The sequence below is a fragment of the Salvelinus namaycush genome, chromosome 41 (genome assembly GCF_016432855.1).
Source record: "Salvelinus namaycush isolate Seneca chromosome 41, SaNama_1.0, whole genome shotgun sequence".
Lineage (NCBI taxonomy): Eukaryota > Metazoa > Chordata > Actinopteri > Salmoniformes > Salmonidae > Salvelinus > Salvelinus namaycush.
In genome coordinates this window covers 1,194,222-1,214,640 of record NC_052347.1, presented here as the reverse complement: position 1 = coordinate 1,214,640, position 20,419 = coordinate 1,194,222, and the positions used below count along the sequence as shown (strand labels likewise).

General features: G+C 43.5%; 1 protein-coding gene across 1 annotated transcript; it reads right to left on the bottom strand.

Moving 5' to 3' along the window:
- Positions 1-5,516: 5,516 nt before the first annotated feature.
- LOC120034429 (complement C1q tumor necrosis factor-related protein 1-like) lies at positions 5,517-9,406 on the bottom strand. The gene is made up of 2 exons (XM_038980986.1): positions 9,184-9,406; positions 5,517-8,356 (listed from the first exon to the last, which is right to left on the bottom strand). Exons 1-2 carry the CDS (start codon positions 9,401-9,403, stop codon positions 7,809-7,811), a joined length of 768 nt encoding a protein of 255 aa, XP_038836914.1. The 5' UTR covers positions 9,404-9,406; the 3' UTR covers positions 5,517-7,808.
- Positions 9,407-20,419: the final 11,013 nt, after the last annotated feature.

Here is a 20,419-nt window from a genome sequence, read left to right as displayed (position 1 = left end):
AACATAGATTTATTGTATAACATGTTATAAGACTGTCATCTGATGAAGTTGTTTCTTGGTTAGTTTGGTTGGTTCTTGGTTAGTTAGGTTGGCTTTGTGCATGCTACCTGTGCTGTGAAAAATGTCTGTCCTTTTTTGTATTTGGTGGTGAGCTAACATAAATATATGTGGTATTTTCGCTGTAAAACATTTTAAAAATCGGACATGTTGACTGGATTCACAAGATGTGTATCTTTCATTTGCTGTATTGGACTTGTTAATGTGTGAAAGTTAAATATTTCTCAAAAATATTTTTTGAATTTCGCGCTCTGCCTTTTCAGTGGAATGTGGGAGGAGTTCCGCTAGCGGAACCCCGGTGCCAGACAGGTTAAACAGCCATCACTAACATAGAGTGGCTGCTGCCGACATACAGACTCAAATCTCTGGCCAATTTAATAAATGTAATAAATGGATTTAATAAAGGTATCACTAGTCAGTTTAAATAACGCCACTTTAATAATGTCTACATATCCTCTATTACTCATCTCATATGTATATACTGTATTCTATACCATCTACTGAATCTTGCCTCTGCCGCACGGCTATCGTTCATCCATATATTTATATGTACATACTCTTATTTACCCCTTTACATTTGTATGTATAAGGTAGTCGTTGTGAATTTGTTAGATTACTTGTTAGATATTACTGCACTGTCGGAACTAGAAGCACAAGCATTTCGCTACACTCGCATTATCATCTGCTAACCATGTGTATGTGACCAATAAAATTTGATTTGATTTGAAGGGGCCTAGCCCAAACCAAGACAAACAGCCCCAAACCATTATTCCTCCTCCACCAATCTTTACAGTTGGCACTATCATCATCACTCCAGAGAATCCGTTTCCACAGCTCCAGAGTCCAATGGCGGCGAGCTTTACACCTCTCCCGCTGGCACTTTTCATTGCCATTGCCATTGGTAATCTTTTGTGCGGCTGCGCGGCTATGTAAGCACATTTCGTGAAGCTCCTGACGAGCAGTTATTGTGCTGACATTGCTTCCAGAGGCAGTTTGTAACTGGTAGTGAGTGTTGCAGCTGAGGACAGATGATTTTTACGCGTTACGTGCTTCAGCACTACCACTTTGTGGCTGAACCGTTGTTGCTCCTAAAGGTCCCACTTCACAATACCAGCACTTACAGTTCACCCGGGCAGATCTAGCAGGGCATAAATATGACGAACTGACTTGTTGGAAAGGTGGCATCCTATGACGATGCCACGTTGAAAGTCACTGAGCTCGTCAGTAAGGCAATTCTACTGCCAATGTTTGTCTATAATCAGTACACCGAGAGCAACTGGCGACACAAGAGCTGAGCGCAGAACTCTGAGATATGCAGCAGGTGACTTCGATTGTAAACTACATCGCACATGCCTGTTCGCAAAACTATGTGGGGATATGGGATCAAAGCATGACAATGTTCTATTTCACACCGAGGCTTGGTGGTTATCGAGGGGGAGTGTTGGAAAGATTTTTTGAATTGAGAGTGAATGTTGTCATTCGCAATGGATGTAAAAAACAGACTGTTGACTTTCTGTGTAATGAAAAGAAAATGTGTCTCCTTGCCTATGTAAACAGACATATTTGTGAAACTGAACAAACGGAACACAAGCATGAAGGGGGAAACACCAAAAAACATCTAGAGATGAGTGACCGAATCAGCTAAATCGGTTTGACTGTGATCCTGGCTCTATTGACATGCCGGTAAGTGAACTCGAACAGCTGATTGAGCTGTCATGTGACCGAATGCTGAAGACAACACATTCATGTGTCACTATGGAGGAATTTTGGTTTATGACTCAAAGGGAAAACTGTGCCGTCTCCCTCTGAGCAATAAAACTCATGGTAGGTTGATTCAGTGCTCTTGTCTGCAATAAAAACAAATATCAATCCAGGCTGGATGTGACAGGAGAGATGAGGTGTGCACTGTCGACCATGCCCGCTGACTTTGAGAAGCTCCGATGCGACATGCATCAAGCACACCCATCTCATTAGTGGTGGTGAGATAAGAGAAATTATGTCAGACTAATTTGCATTTGATTGTCATAGCCCCACATTAAAAGTACAGTTGAAGTCGGAAGTTGACATACACTTAGGTTTGGAGTCATTGAAACCACTCCACAAATTTCTTGTTAACAAACTATAGTTTTGGCAAGTCGGTTAGGACATCGACTTTGTGCGTGACACAAGTAACTTTTCCAACAACTGTTTACAGACAGATTATTTCACTTATAATTAACTGTATCACAATTCCAGTGGGTTAGAAGTTTACATACACTAAGTTGACTGTGCCTTTAAACAGCTTGGAAAATTCCAGAACATTATGTCATGGCTTTAGAAGCTTCTGATAGGCTAATTGACATCATTTGAGTCAATTGGAGGTGTACCTGTGGATGTATTTCAAGGCCTACCTTCAAACTCAGTGCTTCTTTGCTTGACATCATGGGAAAATCTAAATAAATCAGCCAAGACCTCAGAAAAAATGTGTAGACCTCCACAAGTCTGGTTCATCCTTGGGAGCAATTTCCAAATGCCTGAAGTTACCACGTTCATCTGCACAAACAATACCACGCAAGTATAAACACAATGGGAACATGCAGCCGTCATACCGCTTAGGAAGGAGACGCATTCTGTCTCCTAGAAATTAATGTACTTTGGTGCGAAAAGTGCAAATCAATCCCAGAACAACAGCAAAGGACCTTGTGAAAATGCTGGAAGAAACAGGTACAAAAGTATCTATATCCACAGTAAAACGAGTCCTATATCGACATAACCTGAAAGGCCGCTCAGCAAGGAAGAAGCCACTGCTCCAAAACCGCCATAAAAAAGCCAGACTACGGTTTGCAACTACACATGGGGACAAAGATCGTACTTTTTGGAGATATGTCCTCTGGTCTGATTAAACAAAAATAGAACAGTTTGGCCATAATGACCATCGTCATGTTTGGAGGAAAAAGGAAGAGGCTTGCAAGCCGAAGAATACCATCCCAACCGTGAAGCACGGGGGTGGCAGCATCATGTTGTGGGGGTGCTTTGCTGCAGGAGGGACTGGTGCACTTCACAAAATAGATGGCATAATGACGAATGAAAATTTATGTGGATATGTTGAAGTAACATCTCAAGACATCAGTCAGGAAGTTAAACCTTGGTCGCAAATTGGTCTTCCAAATGGACAATGACCCCAAGCATACTTCCAAAGTTGTGGCAAAATGGCTTAAGGACAACAAAGACAAGGCATTGGAGTGACCGTCACAAAGCCCTGACCTCAATCCTACAGGAATGTGTGGGTAGAACTGAAAAAGCGTGTGCGAGCAAGGAGGCCTACAAACCTGACTCAGTTACACCAGCTCTGTTAGGAGGAATGGGCCAAAATTCACCCAACTTATTGTGGGAAACTTGTGGAAGTCTACCCGAAACGCTTGACCCAAGTTAAACAATTTACAGGCAATGCTACCAAACACTAATTGAGTGTAAACCTCTGACCCACTGGGAATGTGATGAAAGAAATAAAAGCTGAAATAAATATTTTTCTCTGCTATTATTCTGACATTTCACATTCTTAAAAAAAGTGGTGATCCTAACTGAACCTGAAACAGGGAATTTTTACTACGATTAAATGTCAGGAATTGTGAAAAACTGAGTTTAAATGTATTTGGCTAAGGTGTATGTAAACTTTTGACTTCAACTGTATATGATGCTGAGTTGAAAATACAATCAGAAATACTGTTTTACAATTGACTGCCATAGCCCCAATCAAACAATAAGCATTGGCTGTTGATTACATCATTTTTTTCACATGGTTGGGATCGCAGGAATTTTCAGATATCAAAGTGTGGTCGTGGGCCAAAACATTTTGGGAACCCCTGAGTTATATTAATAGGTGTGTGAATCGGAACATATTGCTGTCCTGCCTGAGCATTCAAAATGTAACAACTACTTTTGGGTGTCAGGGAGGTACATATTCTCATTAGGAATGTAGTGAAGTAAAAGTTGTCAACATATATAAATAGTAAAGCAGGATCCTGAGTGGAGCAACGGTTCGTTCCCAGGCTTTGTCAAAACCGGTCAGCCCTGTTGCTCCATAGGACAGGCTTTCCTTGGCTCATTGCGCTCTAGCAACACCTTGTGGCAGGGCCGGGTTCCTGCAAGCTGACTCAGTCCTCTGACACATTTGGTGCGGTTTACATCCGGACAAGCTGAGCAGTGTGATAAGAAGTAGCGTGGCCAGGCGGGTCATGTTTCGGATGCCGCATAACTCAACTTTCGCCAAGCCGATTGTGGAGTTGCAGCGATGATCCAAACTTGTAATTCGTGGAGAAAATGGTGAAAAAAAGAATTAACTTGTGGCTGCACCCTCGGGCCTGGTTAGTACTTGGATGGGAGACCGCCTGAGAATACCAGGGGGTGTAAACTCAAATTATTATTATATATATTTAAATAGTAAAGTAAAGTACAGATACACCCAAAAAACGACTTTAAAGTACTTTTACTTAAGTACTTTACACCACTGCCATTTGGGATGCCACCCGACTACAATCTCTGTCTGGCACCCGTTTATGAGCTCTACTTGTGGTTACCGTAGATTTACAGTATACATTTGACTATCACATGCACTTAGATTACATTACTATGGCCAATTACCTTTCACGTATGTGGTCCCAGAATCAAACCCACTATCCTGGCGTTGCAAACACCATGCTCTACCAACTATACTACAGAGGATCAAGTCAGGTAGAGTCCTGCTTGAGAGGAGTCTGTCTGTGTAGCAGATGGATACCATAGCATGCCATTGCCAAGCAGTGAGTTTGTACGTATTAGGCCAATTTATAGCCCCCATTACAACAGCAGTGGAATGGCCTGCGGTTTGAGGACAGGGTGTAGCTGTCCACCACTGCAGATTGAACCAAGTGAAAACCCTGAAATGCTCATTGTGTGTGTCTTGGCTGAGTGAGTGTTGTGGTGTGGTGGAAGACTGTTGTTAAGGCTAAAGGAAAGTATATGCTCCTTGGGACTACAAAGAGAAAACCAGACCATGAAGGGAACGCCTGCCCATTGTGGTCAGGTTGTATTTAAACCACTAATGTCTCAGTCAGCACAACTATAGAGAGGGAATCATGAACAAGCATGAAATATGTTCTCACTGTGGTGTTTTTTTATGTCCAAAGGAGGCCCTAGTTGTTTCAAGGGTGTTCTTGTGACATGGAGAATTGGGAGGTGGCCGACTTGAACTCGGCTCCACTCTAGGGCACTAACCGGTCCATCCAACCATGATATTTTTTTTGCCTTTTGGTAGAAGGCTACAAGAATCCCTCAACACTCAAAATAACAGATAATAGGTCCTATAACAATGGAGGTTGTTCATTTATGAAGGCATGTAAAAGTAGGTGTTGACCTCTTCTCTTATGTACCTTTCCTTGTTCGACTGCCGCTGTTTGACAGGTGTCAAGTGTGGAACAATCAAGCTTGAGGTTGAGACAAAGATGTTTCACTATCTTTATTAACAAAGGTTTGCGAAGTTAATGTAAAATATGTATTGGTCATGTCATTCATGTTCAAGCAGAATACGTACACTTATTTGAATTACAAAACAAAATATAATGTAGCACCTTTTTTGTATGTTATTTAGCACCATAAGGAGACAGACAGTCAAGTAACTTGAACAGCAAAACACCTCTGAATTCATTGGAGCATTTTGTCATGAATAAAGGAAGAATAGTTCTCGAATTATTACATCTCTACCCCTGTGTCTACTAGCTAACTTTCTAAATTAATAGTTCTCCCCTGAATGGCCAGGTTCCCAAAGCTAACTTCCTATCAACTCATTCCCCATTCTGACACAAAAACAACATTCAACAAAATGCTGTGTGAAGAGGTTTGAAATTGGCTGAAGGATGCCACCTGTTGTTAAAACCATTGACCTGCATGGTTAGGAATTGGTTCATGGGGGCAACAGTACTGTGAGTACTTGGTAGGGTTTTGGATAGCTTGCACTCTGCCATTCCATTGAAAAGCAACTGTCTGTCACACCATTAAACACATATAGAATTCTATTTGTACTTCATTCACCCTCTGTATTTTCACACTTAATCAATCCTTTGATCAACAGTTTATCTTTGGTTTATCTCTGGACTCCCTTCTGCATTGTGATATGAGGGTGGAGCTCTGTCTGGATGACTGACTAGAGGAAACTCACCTGCACCTCTGACATCCTGTTTTGAATCTTCACAAAAACAGCCCTCCCTCCCTTTTACATATCTGTAAAGCCCATCTCTGACTCTCACACAGACATTCATAAACCTGCAGTAAAACCACACATTTGCAAGCATTTACGGTGTGAATTTTAAAACGATTGAAAGATGTTTTAGCACCATGTATTAAGTAGGGTATTTCAGCATACAGTAAGGCTACTGCTGGCAACTGAATTTGTGTTGATTTTAGACTCCGAAATGCTCTATTTCCTGAAGCAATGTTACTGTTGGAGTTTTACTGGGTTTCACGCCATTACTTTTCAGAGTACCTGGCAAAATAGTAGCACACAAGGAACCTCTGATATTTCCATAAAAATTCAAATTCCCTGATGTGCAAGGCGCCAAATCTCACAAGACTTGTCTCAGCTCCTGTCATCGAAGGAAATACTGCCAAGAGAACTGTTCATACATTTTTTTTTGAGTTGTTACTTTTGGAATCAATCAATGAATCTTTCTACTTCAGAGGGCTAATTTGTGGTATTGAATACTTGATCCATGTCGACCCTGTTTGAATGGTGCAATGGTACCCTATTCCAGCTGGCACTGTTAGTCTTCCACATCAGGTTCTGACTAGAGAAGACCAAACAGAAACAGCACCAAACTGTAAATAACATTTCTGTATCCTGTTACCAAGGGATCCCTGCTGAGATTTAACTATTATCATATTATTCCTATTTGGACTTGAGATCAAATTTGCAAGCCCACTGTAATGACCCTTGTGGTCTTTTTCATTTATACAACCGTGCAACTGATATCCAGCTGGATAATATCAGGATCTTATGAACAGCTTTACCAGACAAAATTGATCAAGAGCTCAGAAACTGAACACTAAAAAAACAGCATACACACTGGACTAGTGTCCAGACAAAACATCTGAGACAAATGACAGAATTAGGGCATATGGGAAGGCAACCAGGCTTTATCGAATCACTAATGGTTTCAAAGCACTTCAACCCGTGTGTCTGTTCTCTGTGACAACTCTTAATAAAGCTAACAACCAATAGTGAAATCCATTACAGCCAGATGGTTATAAAGGGGTTTGTGTCTTTAAGGGGACATCTCTTTCCTTGTGTCATAGGTCTTTTCCCACCCAGCCTCCTTGTCAGCATATACATCTATTAATATTTATTTTTCAATACAGGAGAGAAGGAGTCTATGTAGAAAAAAGAAAAAAAAAGGAGTATATGTATTTGGAGTCATTACCTTACAAGCCCCCAGTATCCCCTTGCACCGTATAGAGGCACTTAAAAGTAGGTGTGTGCGTCAATGAAAACCCTGCATAAAGAGGCCCCCTCTCGATGTGCCCTCCGATACTCTGACCTCTAGCCCCCTCCCCTCCCCTCAGGTCAGTTGGGGATCATGTTCATAAGGGCACACCATACCAAAACATTTAAAACATTTTGCAACGGAAAAAGAAAACAAGCATTTCTTCCTGGACAAGTCCAGATAGTACCTCCCCGTTGGACTTTGTTTAGGGCGTTTTCTTCCATTTTGTGCCTACTGAACACGACCCAGCAGGTCATCTCACTCCAGGGTGGGCTTGATGAGGTATCTGTTGAAGGTGATGTACACATCCACATCGTCACTATACACAGCGTTCTCCCTCTCCCTCTTGTACAGCCGGACCCACACCTCGTCATTGAGCTCAAGGGGCAACATAAGGCTCTGGCTTTGCATGATGGACCTCTCGCTGGGCTGGGCGTACACAATGGCCTGCTCCTTGTCATTCCTCATGATGTGCAGGTAGGTCTCTTTAAAGTTCCAGGTGTGGATGTTGACGTTGAAGAAGTAAATCCCAGGGACGTAGCAGTAGAACTTTCCTTTGAACATGTCGAAGTGGCCGTGGAGGTTGACGAACTCTGTGTCGAACACCAGGGCCTGGTAGTAGTCCACGCTGTGGAGGGACTTGCGACGCCCCACCGAGAAGGCTGCGTCCTGGGTCTTGAAGGGGTCCCCTGGGGGGCCCGCCTGGCCCTTGGTTCCTTTGGGGCCCATTGGCCCTCGGGATCCAGGAGCGCCTTCCTCACCAGACTTCCCAGGTGTCCCCCTGTCCCCGCGGTTTCCCTTGTCCCCTGTGAGGCAAGATGGAAAATATACAGCACATGAGTCCTTAGAGCACTATGACACAGTAATGTAGACTAAAGGTCCAAATGAGGTAATGTTGAGATTAAAGTTAGTATAACATGGATCATAGAAGCTTTTGTGTAGATAGATTGTTTATGATTTTCTCCAGATTTTCTCGAGTCCAGATAGGAATGTTACGTAAACTTGGAGTCACTCCAGACCAGTCAGTATATGAGAATTTAGGGTTCTGGAGTTCTGCTTATCTCTTATTATTATTACTTTTTTGCAGCTTTATTTTTGGAAAGCCAAAGCATGTTTTTCAAAGCTAGTTCACGCTCTCTGGTGAGCACACAAACACGCACACAAACACACACACACAAACTGTTATGTTATTGGTCATGTTTTCTGCCACATAAGCAAGTTCAATGCCCGGTTAATGTTCTGAAATGGCAGCAGACTTTTTAGCCTCCAGTCCACTGAATGGAGAAAAAAATAAAGGCATTCAATTCAATGAAAAAGTCTGTTTGAAACCCAACAGCCTCATTAACTCCAGGGGCAGCCATTCTCCTCTGGTGAATCACATGTACACCGAGCCAATCTCAGTGTCTAGCATCCTACCAAGCCTCTTAAATGTGTCAAATGCGAGCAGGGGTCTAATTGAGTAGAGCCTTGGATCGGAATAGACATACTGATAATCCAATGTTTTTTTCCGTGCTGTTTTGTCACTTGTTTTGTCTTTGGCATGACAACCACCATAGGAGTTGGCAAAACACCACAAAGAGACCTGGGATCAAGCTATGTCTATTGCAGGTGTAAAGGCACAATCCAGGCGCACCTTTGAGGATGGTCATGTTGATGAAGGTGCGGACTTCAGGTATCTGGTTCAGGACACTCTTTTGGTCCCCCATCTGAGGGGCTGGGGGGCCCTCCTGTGGCTCCAGGTCATCACAGCAGAGGCGGCAGGGGGCAGGAGAGGCATTTCCCGGGGGTGGGACAGGGATGACCAGGGGGAGGAAAAGGAGGACGGGGCTCAGGAGGAGGAGGCGGTCAAACATGGCTGCTGCACCTGGGAGGACAAGGAAGGTCAACAGACAGATTAGACACAACCTTTGACCTTTTTACCCTTAAAGGGATAGTTCACCCAAATTACATATTGGCTTCCTAGCACTGTAAGTGCTGTAAATGGACAAGGACGGCGGCAGGCCTCTGCACTCTAGCTATAAATGTTTCTCCCTCTGCCATATGGATGCATTGTATGATACACCCACTGAGCTATAATGGATACACCGAGAGCAACTGGCGGCAAAAGAGCTGAGCGCAGAACTCTGAGATATGCAGCAGGTAACTTCGATTGTAAACTACATCGTACATGCCCGTTCGCAAAACTATGTGGAGGTATGGGATCGGAGCATGACAATGTTCTACTTCACACCGAGGCTTGGTGGTTGTGTTGGAAAGATTTTTTTAATTGGAGAGGGACTGTTGTTATTCAATGAATGTAAAACACTTTGTTGAGTTTCTGTGTGAAAATGTGTCTCCGTGCCTATGTAAACAGACATATTTGGGAAACTGAACCAACTGAACGCAAGCATGAAGGGGAAATACAAAACTTTTATACAGATGAGTGAACAAATCAGAAAAATCCGTTTGACTGTGACCCTGGCCCGGCTGACATGCCCTTAAGTGAAATCGAACAGCTGTCATGTGACCGAATGCAGCAGATAAGGCATTCACAGGTCACTACGGAGGAGATTTGGTTCATGACTCAAAGGGAATAATGTGCCGTCTCCCTCCGAGCATTAAAGCTCACGGTACTCTGACTCAGTGCTCTCGTCTGTATTAGGGGGAAAACAACATCGATCCAGGTTGGATGTGACAGGAGAGATGAGGTGCGCATTGTCGACCATGCCCCCTGACTTTGAGAAGCTCCGACGCGACATGGATCATTGTACACGCATCGAATTAGTGGTGGTGAGATAAGAGACATTATGTCAGACTAATTTGCAATTGACGGTCATAGCCCCACATTAAAAGTATATGATGGTGATTTGAGAACACAATCAGAAATACTGGTGGAATGTTTTACAATGAACTGCCATAGCCCCTAATAACAAAGTAAACATTGGCTGTTAATTACATGCATTTTTTTTAACATGGTTGGGGTCGCAATCATTTTCAGATATTAAAATGTGGTCGTGGGCCAAAAAAGTTTGCTATATTGGTTTAATGAATATCCACATGAATAAGATGGAAAAAAAACATATTCTGAAATATCAGAGTCTCTGCTTAGCAACTGAATTATTTCGTGTCCCACTGCTGTTCCAGGACAGTAGGAAAAAGAGTGGTTTTGGAGCCAGAGAAAACATACAGTATATTTGCATAGATGGGAGCAGGGAAGGTTTAGGAATGATGAACACGAGCATTCAACACCATAGTGCCCTCAAAGCTCATCACTAAGCTAAGGATCCTGGGACTAAACCCCTCCCTCTGCAACTGGATCCTGGACTTCCTGACGGGCCGCGCCCAGGTGGTGAGCGTAGGTAAAAACACATCTGCCACGCTGATCCTCAACACTGGAGCTCCCCAGGGGTGCGTCAAGCGGTACCAGAGTGCCAAGTCTAGGACCAAAAGGCTTCTCAACAGCTTTTACCCCCAAGCCATAAGACTCCAGAACAGGTAATCAAATGGCTACCCGGACTATTTGCATTGTGTCCCGCCAACCCCCCCCAATACCTCTTTTACGCTGCTGCTACTTTCTGTTTATCATCTATGCATAGTCACTTTAACTATACATTCACATACATATTACCTCAATTAGCCCGACTAACCGGTGCCCCCGCACATTGGCTACCCGGACTATTTGCATTGTGTCCCGCCACCCCCCACCCGCCAACTGCCTCTTTTATGTTGCTGCTACTCTCTGTTTATCATCTATGCATAGTCACTTTAACTATACATTCACGTACATATTACCTCAATTAGCATCAACTCTGTACCGGTACCACCTGTATATAGCCTCGCTACTGTTATTTTCACTGTCATTTTACAGTTTTATTTTTTGTATTTCTTTACTTATCTATTGTTTACCTAATACCTATTTTTTACTTAAAAATTGCACTGTTGGTTAGGGCTTGTAAGTAAGCATTTCACTGTAATAAATGTTGATTTGACTTTGATTTGATTTGAGCAAGCTATCCATGAGACAGCAACCACTGTTGTTGTCTGGAGCTTCGATTCAAACCATGACCAGCATTGATCATTTTCTATGATGCCAGCCCTATAGTCTCAGACAGACAGTCCAACACAGCTGTTATACTAAGGTGCCATTTTAGATCCATAGCTCATGGCAGTGACAGAACATAGGGCCAATGGTCCAATGAAAATCCATAGAAGAAACACAAGTGTGGCTCTCATCAACAAACCAAAAGTATAGCAATGCTATAGCTTCTTCCATAATGTCCCTGAAATAAATGGCCATGATCTGCAGACATCTGAGTGATCTTGATGGTCTTTTTCTGGGATTGTCAAATCAAATCAAAGTTGATTGTCATATGCACGGGATGCAGCATAGTACTCTGTACAATGAAATGCTTATTCGCTGCAATAAATGTGAACCATTTAAACTTGTGAAGTGTACTGAGTATCTTGATAGTTTTTGGATTGTACAGGCCAGAAGTGTGGACTCGAGTCACATGACTTGTGACTCGAGTCAGACTCGAGTCACAAATATGATGACTTGCAACTCAACTTTGACTTTAACACCAATGACTCGTGACTTGACTTGGACTTGAGCCTTATGACTCGACCTGACTTGATACCCTCCCCGAGCCCAAATATTAAAAATGATGCTATTAAAAAAAGTGTGCATCACATAAACTCTTAATTTAACGGATTACAGTTTGAATCGGACAGAAGCCAATGAAATTGTGCCAGCTGAGAAAAAGTTGTGCGTGGCAGTGCAGAGGAACCTCGGTGGGTGAATTCAGATGGAGCCCTTGGAAAGATGATACCAGCTGCTGATGTTTGATCGATTTAAAGACAACGCTGTATCAACAAAAACGGATTGCAACTTGCAAAACAAGCGGGAAGAAAATTACAGACGGAGGCGCAACAATTTCCAACTTTGTTCAACATTTGAAGCTGCACAAAGAACGGTAAGTCGTGGCTAATATAGCCGACAGCTATATATTTTATTACTTTACTAGTGTATCATGTAGGCTAGCGTAACGTTAAATCAATGAGCCTCCACACAGTCAGTCAGTGCGGGAACGTGATCATTGCACCCAAGATTGAGCTACAACTGGCTAGGCAGTTGGTAGCCTAAATCCTGCCTGATGTTACTGCTGTTCCTAAAACAAGGTTGGGCGATTGTGTACAAGCCTACATCGCCCGATTGCGCCCCATAGCGATCCTCGATAGTCGATCACTATTGGGGGGGTCTTTCTCATGGCTACCCATGTATTTCCATGGAAATATAACATTTATTTGGAAAGTAATAAATACAGCAAAGCTGGCCTGCAGTCCTAGACCAAGGCGATGGTAACACAAGCATGGTTAATCAAGTTTGACTTTGACGTGTAGTAGCAGTGACATGGTACAGTCTGGGTTTAAAGCTATATGATCTGGTGGTGTGCTAGACTAGAGAACATGCTAATAAAGCCAGTGGAATGCTGCGGTAGACTAATCTACATTAGATAAATCAAGCACATTAGCATTTCGGAGCAAGCTGCCCCGTACGGAAAAGTAACCCTACATGACCAAAAGCATGTGGACACCTGCTCGTCGAACATCTCATTTTAAAATCATGGGTATTAATATGGAGTTGGTCCCCCCTTTGCTGCTATAACAGACTCCACTCATCTAGGAATGCTTTCCACTAGATGTTGGAACATTGCTGCGGGGACTTGCTTCCATTCAGGCACAAGAGCATTAGTGAGGTCGGGCACTGATGTTGGGCGATTAGGCCTGGCTCACAGTCAGCGTTCCAATTCAGGTGTTCAGTGGGGTTGAGGTCAGGGTTCTGTGCAGGCCTGTCAAGTTCTTCAAAAAACCAATCTCAACAAACCATTTCTGTATGGACCTCGCTTGGTGCACGAGGGCATTGTCATGCGGATACAGGAAAGGGCCTTCCCCAAACTGTTGCCACAAAGTTGGAAGCACAGAATTGTCTGGAATGTCATTGTATGCTGTAGCGTTAAGATTTCCCTTCACTGGAGCTAAGGGGCCTAACTAAGGGGCCTATTCCTCCTCCACCAAAGTTTACAGTTGGCACTACGCATTGGGTAAGGAAGCGTTTTCCTGGCATCCGCCAAAACCAGATTCGTCCATTGAACTGCCAGATGGTGAAGCATGATTCATTACTCCAGAAAACGGCTGCTCGGCCATGGAAACCCATTTCATGAAGTTCCTGACGAACGTTTTTGTGCTGATGTTGCTTCCAGAGGCAGTTTGGAACTCAGTAGTGAGTGTTACAACCGAGGACAGACGTTTTAAAAGCGCTACACGCTTCAGCACTCGGCGGTACCATTCTGTGAGCTTGTGTGGTCTTCAACTTCAAGGCTGAGCCGTGGTTGCTCCTAGACGTCCCGCTTCACAATAACAGCACTTACAGTTGACCGGGGCAGCTCTAGCAGGACAGATTTTTTGACTAACTGACTTGTTGAAAAGGTGGCATCCTACGACGGTGTCACGTTGAAAGTCACTGAGCAATGAAGATTGCATGACTGTGTGCTCGATTTTATACACCTGTCATTAACAGGTGTGGCTGAAATAGGCGAAACCATTCATTTGAAGGGGTGTCCACACATTTTTGTGTATATAGTATATCTTATTTTCAATAAATGTGGGTGTCACAAGCACTTTCATTATGTGGCAGTTGTTTAAATGGCACAATATTCTCTACACTATACTTTCTTGTTTTGTCACAAACTGAAATTATGCAAACTATTAGAATTTTTGCAAACAGGAAATGGCGATTTCTGCATAGTTCATTTTTAAAGGCTCAGTGTAGTCAAAAAAGTGATTTCCTGTTTTAATATATAAGTCCACAATTCGATGTTGGAATAATACTGTGAAATGTTGTTTGTCACTCTCACTCAGATATCATATTAGCATGACATAAGTCATGGCAAAATATGTAGAATTGCATGGAATTAGCTTTAAAACTGCTTAAATGTATCCCCACCCCATGTCTAAACGTGAAGAATTACAGGGAATTAGCTGTAAATGTCATGCTAATATGATATCTGAGTGAGTGACAAACAAAATCAATGGGGGCCTAGTGTTACCTGTCGGTAATTTGCCCTGATTACTACAAATTTAGATAGCTGGCTAGACTAACTAGAATCTCAAATGCACACTCCTCGTGCCCTCTCTCCTTGCCTTCTTCTCGAAACCCATTGATTGAGAAAGCCAGAGATCCCTCCCCTCTGACCTTCTCCTCCGATGGGTTTTAAAAAAGGAGGCGAGGAGAGAGGACGCAAGGAGTATGCAATTGAGATTCTCCCCTAGACTAATCCAAAAATGTTTTATGACATAGGTTAGTTGAGTGACCGTCAGTGAGTGACATATAGCAAGAGGAAAACCGCTGATGCACAACTACAGTTTTGAAATTGCACCTTGTCTATTCTACTATTCTGACTCTCAACAGTAGTTTGAGACCCTGATTGAGTTCCTAAAAAACATATGTGTAATTACGGCCATGCCTCTATGGTCATGTAGAGAGGCAGCCAACTATTGAAACAAGCTCCAGCTGCTGATATGCAACTTTACCAGCTCTCTGGTGTTGCTCTATCCTACTCTCTGCAAGTCCTGGCGACGCCCATCAGTGAGGCATTACGTTTAATGTAGCCAAAGGAAAGATGCGGGACTGCGTGATACGTGCACTCTTGGCATTGTGCAGAAGCTACCGCAGAATGACAGTTAATGTGATTGATAGTAAAGCAGGCTGTAACTTACCTCTCGTAGAAGTCTCTGCAAAGTCGTGTCGATCAGCTGAGGAGAGAGAGGAGAGAGAGAGGAGAGGGGAGGGGAGGAGGAGAATCCTGAGTCAGCCTCTCTCTCTCTAAAATTCAAATTCAATGTTGCCAAAGCAAAGTGATACACATAAAAACTATGAAAACAACATCGGCAACGTTAAGAATATCTAGAAATACTCAATAAAAACTGGTAAACAGATCTTAATTTGAGCCGGTTTAAAAGTCGATAACTCATGAAAAATGACGGGAATGCTTAAGTTAAGGGCTCTGACAATACAGAACGGATGGAATGTATAGGCTATGTCTGGAGGTTCTGTTTGAACACCCATTTATTACATTCTGTTAAAGAAATGAATGAGAACACACATAGGAACGTTTTATTGATATCCCATAGCTAATCAAACAGTGGACACACACACGCGCTACCCTACCCGAACCCTAGACTACATTACACTACATCTGCATAATAGTCGCGGGAGGCTCAAGAGAAGCCATCCCATTGCCTTTGCAAGTACTGTCTGCCATCCGTCCAGTCCTGTATTTCTGCTGTGGTGAATTCCTTCCCCTTGCTCTTTTTTTCTGCTGCTTCACATCTGTGAAAGCTCAAGCCACAAAGGAGAGGAGGAAGCAGATGTTGGTGTGGAGGGCCTGGAGGGGAGCTAGCACTCTGAGGAGAAAGGGGGCACAGGGCTTTACACATGGATTCAGGGACAGACAGGGTGGGGTAGTGTTATTGTTGGGGTGGAGACAGAAGGTGGGGGGGGGGGGGAGAGGGGAGAGGTAGGCTAGCTTGAGGGAAGGAAAAGATTGGGAGGGAGGACCATCGCTGGGGAAGAATTGGTGGCAGAAACCTTGGGGAAGGGACAGTAACACACACATGCCCATGTGCAGGCACACAGGCAAGCACGCACGCACACACGTGCGCACACAGAGATCCACTTTTAGCAGAGACAATATATGTTTGACTATTTATTGGGCTCAATAGTTTTTGTTAATTAGAATAGACACAGATACAGCACAACCATGTTGGCACAACCGTCTACCTGCAGCAAACAGTGAGAATGAACAGGCCTATTTTTGCCAGTGCTGTGAGAGCCGAGAGCGGAAGTTGATTTCAGATTGGTGTACACGTGTAACACAAGCACATCTGGAGCGCGTTACCGCCTAGGGGTCCAGGATTGAAGGAGACTCCACAGACTGTTATGTAATTATGTCAGGCGTGTTTTTCTTCTTCTTTCATCTCCATGCCATTAACAGACACATCTGACCCATATTTTATTGACTAATAAGTTGACACTGACTGACCTCCCTTGAACTACCAGTGTCAATAGTACCGGTTTGTGTATATCTATGAAGGAAGGGAGGGAGGAAATAAGGATGGAAGGAAAGGAGGGAGGAAATAAGGAAGGAAGGCTATTTTTAAAACTTTATTTGTAGCTCTATATGCTTTCATTCAGACTATTGATTCACCTTTCAACTGCAAGCTACTCAACCATTATCTCTTTCTCTGTACCTTTCTTTTCCCCCAATGTCAACACCACTCCTAATCTTAAAAGAGGATACTGCAAAACATCCAAAAACATTCGGCTGTGAGAACATAATTGTCCCACAAATGTAATGTGTTGAAGGAAGGGGAACTGATAAATCACATATCAAACCATGTTTTAAACTACGTCAATATGCTTTTTGTTTCATTGACTATCCTTCAATTTGAATGAATGAATGAACATTGAATAAATAATACAAAAACACCAGATGTACAATAAATTATTTATATTTGGGGATATATTAATGGTGAGATTCCAAAATGAAATTCTTCAGCATGAGCCTCCTCAATCATATCCTCGACATGAGCTCTTGACCTGTGACCTTTCCTACAAGTGGTCACATGTTTATACAGTTTGTTCTGACACACCTAGTCCTTAACCACTGACCCCGAGTTGACCTCTCATTTTCGCATCTCATTAAAACCTCCATAACCCTCTCTAGACTCGCTCCTTGTCTCTATTCAACTTAATTGCCCACCAATAACCAGAAGGTAGAGGCCCGCATCCGAAATGTGGTGCACTATATGTGGAATAGGGTGCCATTTGGGACACAGTCAGTGTTCCACCAGGCAGAACTCATTCCTTTTTATGAGGTGGCAAACATTATTTGACCTTGTGTCCGTGTGTTTGTTATTTGGAGTGTCTACTGAAACATAGACACCAATGCAGTAGTTCATGTGGCATTCAACAAACTTGGGTAAGATTTTTGCTGAGATATAAAGATTTGTTTCTGTTTCAAATCTAGGACAATGGATTATGAATGTATGTTTACCTACGAGTAGCATTCTCTTGTCCAAGATCCCCTGATATCCCAAAGTAATAACCTGTGGCTCATCCCCCCTATCAATCATAAAATGATGTGCATGCAAAAAGCTAACAACGGGCTGCAGAAGATCTCACTACTGCAATGGTCCATGTTACAATGTGGCTCAGTGACTCATGTTTTCATTTTTTTAAAACAACAGTCAGTATGTTCTTCACAAAGAGGGCAACTGATGCTACTCAGCCAGATGTCTGTGTCAGGGGAGAAACTCCAGTACCTTGGCATCATACTTGATTCCAACCTCTCTTTCAAAAATCAGGTGAAAGGGCCTCCAGAATGGCGCAGTGGTCTAAGGCACTGCATCGCAGTGCTAGAGGCGTCACCACAGATCCGGGTTTGATCCCGGGCTGTGTCGTAGCCGGCCGCGACCGGGAGACCCATGAGGCGGCGCACAATTGGCCCAGCGTCGTCCAGGTTAGGGGAGGGTTTGGCCGGCTGGGATGTCCTTGCCCCGCTCTAGCGACTCCTTGTGGCTGCCAGGCACATGCACACTGACTGCGGTCGCCAGCTGTACGGTGTCTCCTCTGACACATTGGTGCTTCTGGGTTAAGTGAGCAGTGTGTCAAGAAGCAGTGCGACTTGGTGGGGTCGTGTTTCGGAGGAAGCATGGCTCTCGACCTTTGCCTCTCCCGAGTCAGTACGGGAGTTGCAGCGACGGGATCAGTCTGTTACTACCTTTTGGATATCACGAAATTGGGGAGAAAAAGGGGATAAAAGTACCCCCAAAAAATTAAAGCAGGTGAAAAGGGTAACTCGAATATCCAAATTGAACCTAGCTAATTTCCAATACATATGACATTGTTTGACTACAGAGACAGCAAAACAGTACTTAAATTCTATGATACTCCACTTACTTAACATACTGCTTGACTAGATGGGCAACATTAAAACCCATTCAGTCTGTCTACAAACAGGCTCTCAACGTGCTTGATATAAAGCCCAATAGCCATCCTCACTGTTACATCCTCAGAAAGCATGAGCTGTTGAGTTCAGAAAATCTTGTGCAATAAATGTCTTGTATCCAAGATCCTAAATGGCCTGACCCCCCCCGCCCCCCCCCCCCCCCCCCCTCCCACTTAGTACTTTTGTCATAGACAAAAGCCATGGCAGTAGATCCACAAGGTCTGCCATGAGAAGTGACTGTATAATTCCCATAATCAAGGAAAAACACCTTTATTCAAACTGCTTTCTCTGTGAGATCTACCCATGTCTGGAACACACTGCCATCAGACACACATAACTGCAGCGCCTATCTCACCTTCACAAAAAAAACATAAAGACATGGCTAAAGGACAATCAGACTTGTGAACATCATTGTTAGCAATGTATTGCCGCTTTCCATGTTATCTGTTGTTTCTTTATATTTTTTTATTCAACCTTTATTTACCTTGGCAAGTCAGTTAAGAACAAATTCTTATTTACAATGACAGCCTACAAAAAATATATATATATGGGGGCCTCCCGGGTGGCGCAGTGGTCTAGGGCACTGCATCGCAGTGCTAACTGCGCCACCAGAGTCTCTGGGTTCGAGCCCAGGCTCTGTCGCAGCCGGCCGCGACCGGGAGGTCCGTGGGGCGACGCACAATTGGCATAGCGTCGTCCGGGTTAGGGAGGGTTTGGCCGGTAGGGATATCCTTGTCTCATCGCGCTCCAGCGACTCCTGTGGCGGGCCGGGTGCAGTGCGAGCTAACCAAGGGGGCCAGGTACACAGTGTTTCCTCCGACACATTGGTGCGGCTGGCTTCCGGGTTGGAGGCCTGGCTTTCGACCTTCGTCTCTCCCGAGCCCGTACGGGAGTTGTAGCGATGAGACAAGATAGTAATTACTAGCGATTGGATACCACGAAAATTGGGGAGAAAATGGGATAAAATTTATAAAATATATATATATTTTGTCTGTAGCTTGCTTGTTGCTTTTATATATTTTGTTCTGTTTCTTTTTGTGCTATTGCTCTGTCTGTCTGTGTGCTATGTGTTGCTTGTCATATGTTGCTCTGCATGTTCTCACTGCTCTTTGTTTGTCTGTACTGTTATTAGATAACCTGCCTTGTTTTTAATAACCTGCCCAGGTACTGCGATTGAAAATTAGCCGGCTGGCTAAAACCGTCACTTTTACTGAAACGTTGATTAATGTGCACTGTCCCTGTAAAAATTATCTCATTAAAGTAAAAGTCTTTATATAATGCCAGGGATGAGAAAGTATATGAGAAGCATCACATTTTGTATGGTAATTATTTTAAGTCCACCACACCATCTGGAATGAATGGGAAATAAAGTGCATCTTTGGAACACGATCCACATTTGTCCCTGGTTATCCCTGTTGCCTCAAATAGAAGTGCTTCCATATGCTCCCTCCCTCTAATTTAGGCTAGTCTGTATCTTGGTTACGATTACAGTGTTGTCGACACTTTCCTCCGGGCTCTGTTTCTAATCCACACAAATAAAGAGGACAGACACACTCGACTTGGCCCTACATCCTCAGATTCCAGGGTGGACCCGTTCCAAGACAAGCTCTGATTTTGTAGAATTACTGTATGCTAGTCACAATTTTTTATTTCCCTCCCTCTGTCTCTCTCTCTGTCATTGTAGCTTCATCACCCAGCACAAGCTGAGGAGGAGGGTGACAGACAAACAGGCAGGCAAGGGATCCTCAAACAAACAGAGACTTACACGAGACAAAATCAAGCAGGCGCCCCATACTCTGTGCAGATGGAGGTAACAGAGTC